General features: G+C 35.0%; 3 protein-coding genes across 9 annotated transcripts in view; 1 reads left to right on the forward strand and 2 right to left on the reverse strand.

Annotated features, from left to right (window-relative positions):
* Positions 1-899: 899 nt before the first annotated feature.
* On the reverse strand, positions 900-8180 carry gtf2f2a (general transcription factor IIF, polypeptide 2a). 2 transcript variants are annotated; one of them, XM_058775861.1, is made up of 9 exons: positions 7981-8180; positions 7723-7796; positions 7603-7621; positions 7370-7514; positions 2955-3002; positions 2579-2660; positions 2200-2299; positions 1959-2102; positions 900-1464 (listed from the first exon to the last, which is right to left on the reverse strand). In XM_058775861.1, exons 1-9 carry the CDS (start codon positions 8044-8046, stop codon positions 1345-1347), a joined length of 798 nt encoding a protein of 265 aa, XP_058631844.1. In that variant the 5' UTR covers positions 8047-8180; the 3' UTR covers positions 900-1344. The 2 variants fall into 2 exon arrangements, with proteins under 2 accessions (XP_058631844.1, XP_058632641.1); XM_058776658.1 differs by lacking the exon at positions 2955-3002.
* Positions 8181-8648: 468 nt separating this feature from the next.
* On the reverse strand, positions 8649-12573 carry gpalpp1 (GPALPP motifs containing 1). Of its 4 annotated transcripts, none has more exons than XM_058773350.1 (8): positions 12359-12573; positions 12037-12172; positions 11421-11540; positions 11173-11322; positions 10760-11051; positions 10251-10415; positions 9957-10058; positions 8649-9696 (listed from the first exon to the last, which is right to left on the reverse strand). In XM_058773350.1, exons 1-8 carry the CDS (start codon positions 12441-12443, stop codon positions 9478-9480), a joined length of 1269 nt encoding a protein of 422 aa, XP_058629333.1. In that variant the 5' UTR covers positions 12444-12573; the 3' UTR covers positions 8649-9477. The 4 variants fall into 4 exon arrangements, with proteins under 4 accessions (XP_058629333.1, XP_058628574.1, XP_058630592.1 ...); XM_058772591.1 differs by having other exon boundaries at positions 11421-11543; XM_058774609.1 differs by having other exon boundaries at positions 10760-11030; positions 12359-12572.
* A 66-nt stretch (positions 12574-12639) lies between these two features.
* The window catches only part of pibf1 (progesterone immunomodulatory binding factor 1), a 43300-nt gene continuing 39482 nt past the window's right edge, over positions 12640-16457 (forward strand). Inside the window, exons 1-6 of one of the 3 annotated variants that reach the window (XM_058769149.1) lie at positions 12640-12752; positions 13068-13342; positions 13457-13557; positions 14630-14828; positions 14997-15116; positions 16285-16418. In XM_058769149.1, coding sequence (XP_058625132.1) covers positions 13094-13342; positions 13457-13557; positions 14630-14828; positions 14997-15116; positions 16285-16418 — 803 coding nt within the window. In that variant the 5' untranslated portion in view covers positions 12640-12752; positions 13068-13093. Of the gene's footprint in view, positions 12753-12917; positions 13343-13456; positions 13558-14629; positions 14829-14996; positions 15117-16284; positions 16419-16457 lie in introns of all 3 variants that reach the window. The other 2 variants (XM_058770555.1, XM_058769854.1) reach the window with 2 other exon arrangements.

Genomic DNA, 16457 nt, shown 5'->3' on the forward strand with positions numbered 1-16457 from the left:
CATTATATTAGCTGTTTGACTTGCAGGAAGGAAGTAATTCCGAATTTTACAACAAAAGCAGATGATTAAATGTTTATATAGTCCTATAGGGTTAAGTGAATGAAGTTAAAATCTTTTTAGCCTTCATACAAGGTAAGGCCCTTGAGTTTTCAAAAGCAAAAAAAAAAAAAGAGTATTTTACTTTAGAATGTTAGAATATCTCTGTTACAGTGTTTCCTCAATAATATAACCTGCGAAATGAGGCCAAACATGGCACAATTAAGACAAAAGTTATGCTAAATGACAGATCATGGTAAAAGTGCATTTGTGTGAGCTTGCTCAGATGTGTATTGGAAGCACAAATGCCTCCGTTTTTGTGAAGACGGTGTGTCTGACATCCGCATGTGAAAGCGATGATGTGAATTGTCTTTTAAATCCTTGATAAGCACATGAAAGTGTCTTTAGCATTAGTATAGAGAATGCCAAATGCATCACAATACTGTAGTGTTAAGCTTCACACCTACTTAGCCCTGCAATTATTCAGGCTGATCTTTAATGTTCTGCAGATGTACACTTTAACTGCTTATCCAGTTTTGTTGTTATCATTTGTAACCAAACCAGCTATCTAGACTTTATGTTGCGCACCCATAGAATTATGTATACAAAGTAGATTTGCTGATGTGCACAATATCACTGGTTCTGGTAGCTGCAAAGAAAGCCTAAATAATGACCCCATTTTTGATAATGAGCTGCTTTGAGTTTCGTAATGCCATAAAACCATATATTTTGCTTTCATAATGGTCACACTTCTTTTTTAACAAATCAAATATAGTTTATTTGAACTGAAATATTTAAACATTTTATTTAAATATTTAACCCCAGTCCTGCTGTGTGAATTGTAAAAAAACAAAAGTTTCACATTGTGTGCAGATACATGGAAAGATTTTATTTGTACAAAAACCTTTATTTCAAGAGCATTTAAGAACATGAAATACTATTTAAAATAAGTGTTTCAATCAGAAAACTAAATCCTAATAAACAACTGTTTGCCATTAATCTATCAATGTTTCTTTAAAAAATCCAACATCACCCTTTTATACACAACATTTAGATGAGAACATTATAAGTTCTTTTCATGTCAGATGACCAAAGGTTTGAACACCTCTATCACTAGTTTTGTTTTTTTTCCCCCATGGGAATCCCTAAATATGCATAATAGAACTGCTCAGCATTGTAAAATGCCACATAGTTTTCTGATCCACTTCTAAAAACAAACTGAATCACACTTGTAGAAATCATCCAGAAACAACACTTTTTGGGTTTTCAGAGCCACTCGAGTGCAATGGTAACAGGCTTTGAAAATGATCAGTCACTCTTCTCTTCGTGCTGGTAGTGTCGGTATTCTGGTTTGAGCTCCCAGGTGTTCTTGTGGGTGCCTTTGACATTGTATATGCCAATGTCTCGAAGAATCTCCTTCAGGTAAATCTAGAAATTAAGAAAGGAAGATTTTAGAGGTAGCCTTGTAGCCCTGCATCGTGGGACTCTCGTGACTGACACCAAAGAGAAAGTCATTTGTTTTCTTTGCGCACAAAAAGTATTCTCGTAGCTTCATAAAACTAAAGTTGAACCACTGATGTCACATGGACTATTTTAACGATGTCCTTACTACCCTTCTGGGCCTTGAACGTGGTAGTTGCATTGCATGGTCAGAAAGTTCTTGGATTTCATCAAAAATATCTTAATTTGTGTTCTGAAGATGAACGAAGGTCTTAAGGGTTTGGAACGACATGAGGGTGAGCAATTAATGACAGAATTTTCATTTTTGGGTGAACTATTAACTATAACCTTTAAGCAGCAAATCAACATTAGAATGATTTCTAAAGGATCATGTGACACTGAAGACTGGGAGTAATGGACTTACCAACCCCAAACCTCTGAACAGTAGTGTTGTATGTGTGTTATTATGTAATGTAACTCACCACTGGCTGTTTTGTGATGTCCACCAGATCTTTAATGTTATAAAACTGGTGTTTCTCAAAAGCAGAGAACAGCATGTCCAGCACCTGCTGTTTATCTGCTCGTGCCCTCTTCCCTTCTTCTTTCTTCCTCTTTTCATAGTCCAGCTGACGAAAAAAAAGGAACAAAGAGAGTGTGCATTAACAATCAACCGCATATCACGTACTTCAGACATCTGATGGATGATGCAAAAGCTTGACTTACATTATAAGAGTGATTAGCCACAGGTTTGTAGTTCGTGGTAACTGCTTTGTCGAGCTGTTGAGAGAACCTGAGGGGTTTCGATAACTCTTCGATCTGCAGTCTGCAAAAAAACACAACATACGTTAATATATAGAGTTCTAGCTATGAGCATATTAAAGTTTATGCATCAGACATCACAAAAAAAAAAAGAATTTGTGTGGACCTGTACAGACATGAAATCAATTTTTCCATCTCATTTTAAGTTAAGAGTTGCTCTCTATATAGAGTTTTTGGCTCACAAATTAATCACTTATGAGTTTCCATGACAATTATAATGCTGTTTGTGCAGGCAGCTCACTACATTTTGGATCAGAGCTAGTGTGTGCATATGTGAACATACTTCTTCAGCTTCATATAGTTTTCACTGACGGCCGGTCTGCATTCAGCTCTCTGCACCACCACTCCTTCTAGTGCAATTTTATCTTTGTGAAAAAAAAGAGACATTAAATGACAGTTGTAACTATGCAACTGCTGCTGCAACACACAGCCCGTTACTGCTCAGTCATTACATCAGCAGTGAGAGGCGCATTCTGTACATTCGCTGCTCCAGGCTGTGGAATTCTCAATACACCAATTCTTTAAAATTAGGCCATAGAAAGCATTTATAATTGCTGTTTTGTTGACTGAGCGTCAAATCAATGGCCATTAACAGTACAAGGCTTGACGTGGTCCTTCCTGGACCTACACTCAAGCAGGGGGAGACGGTGAGCACTCACCTGGGCCTGTACCTGTACCTGAGCCGCCGGCCTCGGCATCTGACTGCCCTACGAGAGGGATGGCAACATGAGAACAGGGGGGAGTACATGCCAAAGAAAACACGGCAGGCCAATCCTCACGGCAGCTTCTTACACAGCAGTCAGCGAAAGCAAACGCACAAATAGACACAAACCACGCAGATATGACCAACAAGCCACACTGAACCTCTGATCAGTCAGTTCATGAGTTAGCTGAGGAAACTGATCTAAATTAATCCAAAAACCACAAACCAAAGGTACCATCATCAAGGATGTGGAGATTCATCTAAATCAGTGGATTTATCTTTTTTTTTATTTTTTTTTTAAAGGAAGAAATTAATACTTGCATTAAATTAGTAATGAGATGCATTAAATTGATCAAAAGTGACAGTAAAGACTTTTAACATTGTTACTTTTTTAAAAAACTTTTTATTCTTTATCCTGAAAACAAAAATACTAAATAATAAATAAAACCAAATGTAATAAATTCAACCAAAAATATTAAGCAGCGCAACTGTTTGTTATCATTGATAATAAGAATGGATGCTTAATTCAGCTTTGCCATCGATTTAAAATCATTACAATTTAAAAAAAAATATTATTTTAATACAAGAAAATTGTAATAATATTTCACAAAATAGTGTATATTTGATCAAATAAATGCAGCATTTAAAAAAAATAAAATAAAAATCATTCAGCCCCATTTTTGAATAACTGGTCCCAGGACACTTAACAGAAGAGAAGTGACCAGGCTTTGAAACGCAAGCACATTCACAACAACTAAAGAAATCCTCACTGTCACTACAAAAGAATTAAAATAACGTGAATTAGCATGGCAACTATACAGAGTTGGTCATGCACACATAACACCCAAGCTACACAACACAACTCCATGTTAATCAAGGAATAATTAAGGCAGTGAGCAGATTTGGTTTTCAAAATCAGTGATATTTGAAGGCCCATTCTACTGTCTTCTACCATTAAAACACCACAATCACAAACACTGATTGAGAGGTTAGCAACTGCAAAAGCTTAAGAGACCAGATGAAAGCTATTACAACCTAATATCTGATTCATCTCACACAACAGACAAAGAGCAGAGAGAGAAACTGAATAGAACTGGAGGAAGAGAGTATGAGGCAACTGAAGTATATACAGGAAATCCCAGAGATGGCACGAAATGACTTACCCAAATGAGCTGTTTGAAAGCAAAAGTTCAGTTAACAGGAAAAAACTATGATACTTTATAATAACTTTATAGTAAGTCTTAGCATGGCAGTTTACACATTCAGAAACGATTAACATTTTCTTGATCACAGATGGCACAAAATCTTTTCAACACATTTAATGAATGGCTATGCTATTTTAAATTTATAACACTTGTCAAATAGGTTTGAGGTTAATTTACCTAATTTTGTGTCTATTTGTTAATGAAGGATTTGTAGACACAATTCTTTTAGGTTTGTGATGTAAAAATGATAGTTTTATTGTAACCAGAATTGTGTCATTATTTTTAAATTTAATACATATGTAATTAACGGGGTTATTATTCAATATTTTCATAAATTAGATGTACATTTCAGGCATCTCTGCTTTTCATTAAAACCTTAAACCATTAAAACTGAGTGAAATCATTCACTTCAAAGTGTTGTTGCTATTATGAATATCTTCAATTAAAATATGAGCATTTAAATATGTATATATTGAATATTCATATGGCTCTGTGTGTGTGTGTGTGTGTGTGTTCCATAAAAGTTAAGACTCCCAAAGAGGGAGTCTTAATCTTTTCTGTAAAATAATTTTACATTTTGTGTTATAACAACTACTAAATTAGCAAATGCTTCTATTTCTTTCCTATTATAACACACTGGCTGATGCATCTTCATCCTGCACATGTTAAACATATGTTACAATTTAAAGTAAATGCCGAAAATAAATGCACACTGTTCTTAAGTGACCATCTTACCCTATTATTTAAAGTAGGGTAAACGTACCTATTAAGCTCACCAAAATCTACATTGAGACATTTTTCGTGCACAAGATATTGGTTTCAGTACAAAATGTTATGTTAAAATAAAATATTAACCTCTCACACAAAAATATTTTTGACCTTGGATGACAAAACCATGGATGTCTTAAGTGTCAGTTTTTCGAGATAGACATCATCTGAAAGCTTGTATTTTTGTATTTTTGCAATGTATTTTTGGCTATTGCTACAAATATACCCCAGCGACTTAAGACTGGTTTTGTGGTCCAGGGTCACATTTAATTTTATTTTAAATGACAAAAGCATTTCAATTAAGATAATTAAATTAAATTCAAAAAGTCTGGCTGTGCTTATGGGTACATTTTTGTACCCTTTAAGCACAACCATGTTTCCATTAAGCTCACATCATGTTTTATTACAAATTCTTGTTTATTTTAAGGAAATTTTTAAAGAATAATTGTAAAAATAAATTTTTTTGAAGGTACAAAGTCAATCACAAAAAAAACAGAACACTAAAATCAAGCAACAAGGCATTCAAGTCGATCAGTTATATTTTAAGTGTTATAAGTGTCATCTAAGCGCATTGCAACATCTACACTAGTCCACGTTCAGGTAAGTAACATTCAAAAATCAAATAAAACAAACCAATAAAACATTTCATTCATGGGGATGAACACAGAAACTAGCCTCATTATGAAACCTTTTTAAATGAATGTCAACTTATCTATAGTCTCTTAAGGCTGGAATACACTGCACTATTTTTGCCCCGATTTTCCACAGATTTAGAGTCTGGAGAAGTTGATGCTATTTGTCAAAGATCAGAGCCAGTCTGCAGATTTCAGTCGACACAATCCATAAAAAATCGATTAACTCAACTTAAAGTGACAACCATCAGTTAATATTTAAATTCTGTTTATGAAGTATTTACATAGACGTTCAATGTGGAAGAGCTTAAAGAGAGCACACTGAGCTTAATTGGAGCAGCAACAATTTTTAATACATTTCATGTAATATTTATTAAAATGACAGGATTTTGCTAAATAAATAGTCTAGGTCATGTATTAAGTACATACATATTTTAATATGAACAACTATTATTAACAATATCTGAAATTATACGTTTTCTTATTGATGTCACACTGAAGCTGTGTGATTTTCATAGTCGTGCACCCTTTAAGCTCACCTTAAAATAATATGAAATCTTTAAAAATTACAGCACTGTAAAACGACAGACCAGCAATAAACTGTCAATTTATAATATTATGGATATAAAAAGTACAAGCAAGAAATGTCTGTGAAATAATATGTTAGCGTAACACACCATCTTATACAGCTAGTCAGCTAACTGTGTTCTGTAGCATCTGTGCTGTTTTGCTAAAACTATCTTTTGGATCTAATGTAATTATTTCCCACATCCAAGTTCCAGGTTATAATATGCAAAAGTCTGAACATTAATCTCTTAATTTTACAATAAAGTAGTGAAACTTACCCAAAATAAAGGCTTAAACATCTACAAAACACACATTTAAGGGGCTCCTCTTTTGGTGAAAGTTTTTAGACAGCTTTCAAAATGGCCGCCAGACCGTGTGAACACATGGAGACTCATATCTCATTGTGCAATGATCTGATTGACTTTAAATTACAGGAGGTATATAGTAACAAACACATCAATTGGTTAAGGCATCAAGTAGGATAATAAATGATTTTTTTCTTTTTATAATCCGATCTCAAAAATGGAAGTGTGCGTAATGGGTACGTTTACCCTATAACAGCATTTTTAGATATTCTAATACAGTGGTTCTGAAATCATATTACATTGGAATCAAATTATGCCCCCCAAAAGTACCAAAACTCTTCATCGAAATCTAAAAATATTAACATAATATTAAATAACATTAATGATCAAATAATTAGCAATCAATTTTGTAAATGACTACATAATATTACTATGTATTATTAATCATGGTTATCTAATTTACTCAGTTTATATTTATATTTTTGCACTTGCTATAATCCACTTTTTACAATATATCACTACATTAATGTACTACATGAACATTCTCATCAATTAATGACAATTAATGTACATTTTGTACTTTTCTTCTTGTACATGTTCATCTGAATAGTTATTGTGTTTAAGTCTATTGTATACTGTCCGGTACTTCCCAGATTTTTCTTATCTCTGTTACTATACCATCTGTTTTTTGTACTATCACATCTCTTTCTCTCTCTTTTTTTTCTTTCTAATATACTTTATAAACAATTTCACAGTCTATGGAGTGGACCTGACGTACATTTCAGTGCTGGTTATATATTCTCTATATAACTGTATATGAATCTACTATAACTTCACATCATTTAAATGCACAGCAGTTCACAGCATGACATGTAGTGACATCCTGGTTCTCACCTGAAGAGTTTTCAGTAAAAACAGTCAGAGTATGTCCACCGACCGTCTGCAGAGTGAATGGATGCTCTCTAGGGGCTCGCACCACAGAGGATTTCTCCCCAATGGTGTCTATGGTGGTCAGCTCTTCATTGAGTGTGAAAGACACCTGTCAATCAATCAGAAAAACACTGAGTCTACCTAAAGACACAAGTCTCAAATATAAAACACTGAATGTATAAAGACATATTAGTTACCTCTGCTTTGCCTTGATTCCTGCACAGACAAGAACAACTGTATAAATATTACTGTTTCAAATGAACGTTGTGCTTGTAGTATTCCATAACATGCAGATGGTTGTTATTTTCGCTACGTACTTGCTTATTCGGAGCTTTCCAACTTCTCCTCTCCCTGTTGCTTTGGCCCATTGCTGTGACAAATACTTCGGGACCTTTAGGAAGTTTATACAAATATAGCTTTAAAACAATGCCCATATTTAACATAGTTTTAATAATTACACGGCAAAACATATAAACCACACTGCCATGAGAGGTAGCGTTATCTGTATATGCTAAAGCCATGTCCAAAAACTGGCTGCAGTAGCAGATCATCACCGAGCTATTTAAAGCACTTACTTTGACCAGCCATACACCCGTATTCTGTTTTGCGCCGGTTAAATCCACCTCTCCTTTGTCTGACATATTTGTTAAGAGTTTAAATATGTATATTCTAGTTATTTCATGTGGATTTAATGCACCGCTTCCACGCTACACGCTCGCTAGCTAGCACAACATCAACAACAGAGCAGGTTATACGGCTAGACTGCTAGGACAAAAAAAAAAGAAAAGCGCGTTGGTTAATACAGATGCTACATAGTGACAAAATCCACGAATTTGGAAAACAGTTAACAAAAACATAAAAAACAAACAAACAAGAACTTTCTATTTGTTAGCTCAATCGTTAATAGTTTAGTTAACGGGGATATTTTTTACGTCGCTTTGTCATTTTATTTAGTCAGAAAAACAAGCAACACTACTCGATTTGTTTGAAAGTGAACATGTTTTTGAGAATACAATAGAATAGAATACCTTACGAAAATTAAACATGGTTTTACTACTAAAAAAAAAAAAAAGTTAAACCATGGTAACCACAAATGTACCATGCGTTGGCTACACTAACCATAATTTAACCATGGTATTTATAGTAAATCTCTCAAATGGCAGTCAATACGCCAAAAAAACTAACAAAATACTACACTTTTACTGTTATAAAACCATGGTTAATTTTCGTAAGGGATACAATAGAATAGAATAGGTATTTATTTACAGAAACAATCACACTTTACATTTATGATCGCATAAAAACATCCAAGAAACAATTCAGCTGAGCCTTAAAGCCTCAAACTTACATGGTTAAAATTATATCGCAAAAAAATTATAAAATTTATTTTTACATGGGGCAACAAAAAATAATATTAGGACATGGTTGTTTGCATTGTAACATCACTATGAATGTCGATTCGCATTAATATAGTAATAGTGTACTGTACAGGAAAGATGTAATAGATTTAAATGGTAAATTTGCCAACTGCATGAATCAAAATACAGCAAAAAAACTAGTGATATAAATATTTTAGAATTTAAATTGAATCTTTAGTTCATTAAGGTAATAATAATTTGGGATTAAGTGTTATGACACAACAAAAGGTTTTCAAGGTTCTAAAACAGTCTTAATTTTCATTAAGCAAAATACAAATTCTTTCTTTTATTTTTAGGGTGAAGTACATGTGACCTGAACTTAGAATATTCTATGAGGAAAGCATTCTGGTGAACAATACATGACAAAAACATAAAACTGACAGAATTCAGGGGAATTCACTGGATATAAACAATAATACTTAAGTATTCATTACCTATTAATAAAACGACAGCCTAAGAACTTATAGAAGTCACAAAATTACAAAATGTTTAATGCATTATCTATTACTATTAGACATTGTTAAAAAAAAAAAAAAGGCAAATTCTGGAGGAACAGTCAGTCCTCCTAATTTTCCATATAACTGTCAACAAAAGCTCAATGTTTTATAAAAAAAATACTCCTTGACAACAAGAGATAGATTTGTTAAATGTCCCTCATAGGAACATGCGGTCTTTGCTGTGTGAAAAGCGGGTGTTCAGCTCTTGTGACTTCTTGATCAAAGCTTTTTTCTGAGCCTCATCAAACCGATTGACTTGGAGGTCCGTGTCTCTGTCGAAAGGTATTCTTTCCACAGGCTTGTCAGCATCCTCCTCAGCTTTTCTTTTCATCTTTTTAGTGTGCATACTGATGAGAGATTCACCACGCTTGGACTCCTAAAAAGAGATGGACATTCTGAGACTGAAATTCATATTTTTATACTCGGGCAGTCACAGCTTCATAAAGCAAACTAAAGGTGTGGTCCGTCAGAGCGAGCTACTCCAAAATAAATCGTTTTACTTTATTTTTGATCAAATAATTATAATAGTAAAAAAACACTAACTAAAAGTATTTCAAACTTTTTACCGGTAATATGTATATTATTGCCATATTGTAGAATATGTGTAGAAAAACAGCTGGATTTAACTGAACTTACATTATATTTTGAAACTTTTTCAGCCGTCTCAAGCTCTTTCTGAGACAGACGAGGTCCATCATCCTTGGCAACTTCACCTTTTTCCTTAGCCTCTTGTCGTTCCTAGAAAAGACAAACAAGAAGGGAATTTCCAAACAATCCCTGAAATCCCTCTTTTCCAAAACCCGGTGTAAAAAAAAGAAGATTGTATTAACTGCAGAATCACATATGAGACCACTGGAAAATCTATGATGACTCTCCACAACAATCCCCACCTCTCACATCTGAACTCAATTACATTTACTGCTAACTCACCCTAACTTTTCGCTCACGGTCAGCGGGAGTGTCAGTCCAAATTGAGCGGTCTTTGTTCTCAGGGCCTGATCTTTTCTTAAAGGTCCGTGCTTCCAGGCCCACATGCTGCAACTCAGGAGGCAGCTCTGTCATCCAGCTCTCTCTGGAGAGCACTTTGGGGCCAGTCTAAAAGCAGAAGAAGTCAGGATTGTTTAGTCTGCCCACTGACTGGAATAAATCAACATCTATTTTCATGCAGAACAACAAAAAAAAATCAATCAAGTTCTTTATTGTCATTGTACAAGTACAGCAAAATGACTCATCTTAGGGTATGAAGTATGTAAACGGAAATAAAAATTGAAAGCATATAAGGCTTAAAATTAGAAGCATATGTGCAAAGATATAGAAAAAACAAGAAATGTACAATATACAAAAAATAATAATATAGTAAATAATAATAATTATTAATAATAATATCACAAATACTAGCTAAATGAACAGATTATAAAAAATACTTAAAAAGCACTTACATCCACTCCTGTAAGTTTGTCTTTCATTCTTTGAGCTCTTCTTTCAAAGTCCAACGCCACACAGTCCTGGGACGGTCCTTTTGATGGCATGGGTCCAACAACATAATCATCTTCTTCTTCTTCTTCTTCACCGCTTGACACTGCTGGTGTATAACCTGGTGGTAGGGCTGGTCCTAAAATTCCTCTAGCGTCTTCTTTTCCCTCCTCTTCATCTTCATCTGCAGCTTGTCTTTTAAATCCTGGAGGTAGAGCAAGTCTTATTCCAGGTGGTCTGCAGGGAGAGGAGAAAAAACTAAAACAACATTTACATTTGCATGTAAAATTAGAATACTACCAACTCTACAAAACAAAAATGTATAGAGCAGTCATAATGTCTACTGTGTTTGTTTAATTCCAGGCCAAATTCCTGTTACCGTTCAGGAGATCTGTCTTGCTTTCGATATCCTGGTGGTAAAGCTGGTCCTAAAAACCCTCTGGTATCATCTTTTGCATCTTCATCATCATCTTCATCATGATCTTGTTTTTTAAATCCTGGAGGGAGTGCAGGTCCTAGTAAAGGTGGCCTGGTGATGCAGAATGTAGTTCATCCAAGACTTAGATTGGGATGCTGAAATTGCTCTATAAACGACCATGTGGGATACTATTATTAAGTGTTTATTACCCTTCAGGTGATTTGTCTCCCTTTTGATATCCCGGGGGAAGAGCTGGACCAAAGAAACCATCATCATCACCCTCCTCATCGACTTGCTTTATATCCATCTCATCTTTTACGTTGCCTCTGCTGCTGTTAAAGAACCACAAAAAATGACACATAAATGTCAGTTGTCAATCCATATCCATCTTAAGGCTATAAATGCTTAGTTTTATGATGTATAATGCAATGCAAAACAATGTCGATTGAGAAATGAACAAATAAACGATCCTCAAAAGCCTGATGGATCATACTTACATTTGAACACGACTTTTCTCAAAAAAATGTTATATAATATTACAATTATATACAGATAATTAAGTAAACCTAAACTGGATTTTTTTAGCAAGGTATTTTACTTGCTAAAAAGTATTAAGTATCAATCAGACTACAGATGTAATAGATTGTGTACAGCAGGTTTTTCAGCATAATTTAGAGATCTTAGAAATATAATACAGTATGCTTTATAGGGTTGACTACCTCCCGACACAACATAAAAACAATTTGGATATATCAAAAGTTAACACCTTATTAAATATATATCCCTGAGAAACACATTTATTTGGAAAGCCTTCAAGTATCATACTTTGAGGAATGCCGGTTCCTAGATGATGATGAGTATTTGGCTCTCTTGAACACGACCTCCTCTTGATCACTGTCTTCACATGAGCTGCTGGAGGACTCTGAAGCTTTATACTTTGGAGGTAAAGCTGGACCTATGACTGGAGACAACATGTATTATTAATTACAATATAAACTAAAGGACTGAATGGCTTGGGTAAAAGCGGGGGAAACACCTAAAGGCAATCAGCCTTGTTATGCATTTGTAAATACAAAATAATAAAAAATATATATTTTGCAGTTCACTAAGCAGCTAACGTTACTACAATATGTATGTATCAACATACTTGCGGCTTCTTCATCTGAATCATCATTTTTGCTTTTTCCCATCGTCGCTGGAAAAGCGGGTCCAATTATGTTTTGATTAGACATCGCAAAAAAAATTATTGTGTCAGAAAAAAATATAATAAAACACACATTTATTCGTTCAGAAATCCCGAAATATGCTACGATACATAGAAGTTAGAACACATTCTCTTATTTCCGGTCTCGAATTTTAGGTTAATTTCAAACTAAGAGTCCTGTTCCGGCGGAGTCCTGTAGGTGGTGGTGTGTTATTTTCCATCAAAAGCGTTTCTGAGGCAGACGCTCTTTAACGCAAACTTCACTTCTCATCTCTGTTGTCAGCCGTCGTTGTTTCTAGGGAGGCGGGACGCTTAAAAACAACAGTTGGTGTAATAAGTAAGTTCCCGTTTTAATCACAAAACACTTTTTTCCCGATATAAGATATTTTAAAGTTTGACGTCTCACATAAATTAGTACTTTGTCGTGTTTTTCTTGTCATAAGACTGCGATAGTCAGGTAGTTAACCTGAAATAACCGAATTTGTCGTCTTGCTTTGTCCAGCTGTCATCGCTTAGCGACTAGCGCCTTATCCGTTAATTCTTTCCTTGAGCTTCTGAGCTTCTCTCCCGATGGCTGACTGCTAATAATCCACATTTACCATCTGTAAAACATTGAAGAACAGTCTTATTTACTTACATGAGTAATCGGTAGGACGGTTAGACCGGAGCTGTGTCGAGATGCCCCCTAAGAAGCCAAAGGACGCCACGGCAAACATCTCCAGCTCCATCGAGTCTGAGGACATCAGTCTGGAGACAACAGTCCCCACAGAGGATATATCGTCTTCAGATGAGAGAGATGGAGCAGGGAAGGTCACAAAACAGCTCCTGGAAAGAAAAGAGCTGCTTCATAACCTTCAAAAACTGAAGATAGAGCTGTCACAGAAAAATCTGCTCATAGACAACCTCAAAGTGGACCATCTTACCAAGGTAAGGGTTGGTGAATGGAAAACTAATGTCCACATTGCATTGAAATAAGTTGGAAAAGTATTTGTTTTTTCACCTATAAGTGGTCAAATGTTTGTTTTGCACATTCATTTGTAGACAGAAGAGCTGGAGGAAAGGCTGAACGATGCTCTCCATCAGAAACAGGTGCTCGCTCTGCGTCTGGACAGCCAGCTCAAACTACAGCAGGATGAAAACAGGTTCATTTACACACAGTTTTACTGAGAAAAAGATCCATTGGAAGTAGCGATGTACAATATGTGACCCTGGACCACAAAACCAATCTTAAGTGTCAATTTTTCAAAATTGAGTTTTATGCATCATCTTTCCATTGGTGTATGGTTTGTTAGGATCGAGATACAACTATTTGAAAATCTGGAATCTGAGGGTGCAAAAAGATCTAAATATTGAGAAAATCGCCTTTAAAGTGGTCCAAATGAAGTTCTTAGCTATGCATATTACTAATCAAAAATTAAGTTTTTATATATTTAAGGTAAGCAATTTACAAAATATCTTCATGGAACATGATCTTTACTTAATATCCTAATGATTTTTGGCATAAAAGAAAAATCGATAATTTCGACCCATGCAATGTATTATTGACTATTGCTACAAATATACCCCAGCGACTTAAGACTGGTTTTGTGGTCCAGGGTCACATATATCAAGGGTCAAAATTGGTATTGGCCTTTTATATTTTAGTGGAATTGGTCTGCTAAGTAAAGAAGGATTAAATATTAAGTCGAAAAATGATTTCCAGTTATATTTCTAGTTGCCCTACTTGCTGTTAATCACAAATTTAAAAAAAATGGTTACTCTGTTTTTATTCTGCTATACATGATGTTCAAAATAATAATGATTGAAGTTAATTACTTATGAGTAATCCCTTGTCATGGGAAACTTGTACAGCAGATGTAGGGTCAATGCTCACTGTAAAAATGTTCTCTCTTTAATCCTGTACAGCTGACATATGAAATAATAGAAACTTAATTTATCTCAAATCTAATTGTTTGAAATGGAACAGTTTATTGAAGCTCTAGACAAAATATAAAATAAAAAGTTTGCACACTTTCCATATGTATTTTATCTTATTTGATACAGCAGGCTTTTATGGCTCATATAGAGAGTGAGAATATGGAGCTCATACTCAAGGAGGAAAAAACACCAATGATATCCAATTTGGTGCAGATGTTGTTATTTATATGGCCAAACAATAAGTTTGATAGCTTGTGTAAATGTAATGTAAATCAATGAGATCTTCTGCTTATGCAGGAAGCAGCAAGCCTTGAGGAAGCAGGAGATGGACACTATCATGCTCAGACAGAAGCAGCTGGAAGAGACAAATCATCAGCTGTGTGATCGGGCAGGTGATCTCCGCAGGAGCTTGAGGGACCTGGAGCTGTCCGAGGAGAAGTACGCTGAGCTGAAGGAGCTGCCTGAGGACAAACTCACCATCCCTGAATATATGGCAGTAAGCACTGAATTATCAACTGGAAATGGAAATGAAGATACGTTTTTAGATACATTTATTGGTGCTATTAGTTCTTCCCAGTTCTTAAAAGCTATAATGTTTGTTTACATATGTTTTTTTTTCTTTTTCTTTTTCTTTTTCTTTTTCTTTTTCTTTTTCTCCACATAGATTCGGTTCTATGAGGTTGTGAACCCTCTGAGGGCTCTTGTGACTGAGCTGCAGGTGAAAAAGTCTAACCTGAATGAGGATCTGGACAGTCATCGTAACCAAGTTAGATCACTAATGGAGGTTTGAAGAAAAAAAAAAATCTTCACTTTTTGGATACTAGTTTTACTACAGTCTTTAAAGTCAGCATGGCATTTAAAATTCATCTATTCGGACGGGACTGGTTTTCCAGGGGGTCGTTAGAGAAATTTGTGTTTCACAGACGTACTTGGTGATTTTAATCCCGTCTGTGTTTTTCTCACACAACCTCTGTAATAATTCCAGAGCAAATTACCTACCTCCGACTGCGATGTCTGTGATTGCCGGTGATTTTGTTTTTTTCCACAACGTGTTTCCTCGTGTGTTTTGGCCAACGTGAATTACCGTAGACGCTCCTAGAAAAAAATTTAAATAACAATAATAAAATCAAGAGCCAGGTCACGTAAACTGTTAAGACTGGCTATTGTAATATCAGCGTCAGGTAAAATTATTCACATTCATTTCTGCACTCAATTACATAATGTTTTAATTACATATGTACCTTTATGAAAATTAAACACGGGTTTACTGCAAATAAATAACTAAAGTAAGAGTAAAGTAACCACACATTAACATGGATTTGCTATACTAGCCATTTAGCTTCACCATGGTATTTGAGTGATTATACTAATTGTAATCAATCCGAAAGATTATACGCAATGCTCACATACAGAGTGCGTGATCTCTGAAACACCCAGATGTCCAAAACAGCCCCTCCCACCTCTGTAATAAACAGAGATGTTAGTCCCGTCCGAATTGGTACATGAAAATCGCAGACGTCAGGTGATAAGAATTGAAACTCAAACGTAGTTTAGAAAACTAGTCCCGTCTGAATAGGGCTATATGTGTGTAATTATTATTTTTTTTTCTTTCCCAAATGTATGTTATACATTTATTTGAACACTTCTTCTGTGCATATGTTTAATCTTGTCTAATTTTTAAATCTTGTAAGATTTAATCAAAATGAATGTTTAATCAAAGTGGTATTCTAATGAAAGCGACAGACTTCTTTCTGGTGATATATATCTATCATTTAGTCCGCTTTAACAGCTTAAGCAGTTTTGAGTTAAAAGATGTAAACTATTTTGATTGGCTCTTCTAATTTGCACTGGTATAAATGCAGAATCAAGTATTCCAGACAACTGTGAAATAACCTTTTTTATTGGCATTAATATTATTTACATTTATTGCCGTTTTCCCATATCCCAATCAGAGCTATGAGGAAGAGAGGAGAGCACGCTCAGAGCTAGAGATCCGCTGTCAGAGAGTCACACTGGAACTTGCCGACACCAAGCAGCTTATTCAGGAAGGAGACTACAAACGAGAGAACTATGACAAAATCAGACGGTGAGTGAAATGTCCTGCATTGTCTTTGTGAGTCCACAA

The sequence above is a fragment of the Onychostoma macrolepis genome, chromosome 01 (genome assembly GCF_012432095.1).
Source record: "Onychostoma macrolepis isolate SWU-2019 chromosome 01, ASM1243209v1, whole genome shotgun sequence".
Taxonomy (NCBI): Eukaryota; Metazoa; Chordata; class Actinopteri; order Cypriniformes; family Cyprinidae; genus Onychostoma; species Onychostoma macrolepis.

Bases quoted from the DNA above. Each gene is read 5' to 3' on its own strand.
- gtf2f2a (XM_058775861.1), bottom strand. From the start codon at position 8,046: ATGTCAGACAAAGGAGAGGTGGATTTAACCGGCGCAAAACAGAATACG. The intron at 2,300-2,578 runs GTATGTTCACAT...GTTTTTTTGCAG, and splicing joins AACTATATGAAGCTGAAGAA to ACTGCAGATCGAAGAGTTAT. The intron at 2,103-2,199 runs GTAAGTCAAGCT...TTTTTTCGTCAG, and splicing joins TGGCTAATCACTCTTATAAT to CTGGACTATGAAAAGAGGAA.
- gpalpp1 (XM_058772591.1), bottom strand. From the start codon at position 12,443: ATGTCTAATCAAAACATAATTGGACCCGCTTTTCCAGCGACGATGGGA. The intron at 11,544-12,036 runs GTATGATACTTG...GTTCTTTAACAG, and splicing joins AGGAACCGGCATTCCTCAAA to CAGCAGAGGCAACGTAAAAG. The intron at 10,059-10,250 runs GTGAGTTAGCAG...TGTCTTTTCTAG, and splicing joins ACCGTGAGCGAAAAGTTAGG to GAACGACAAGAGGCTAAGGA.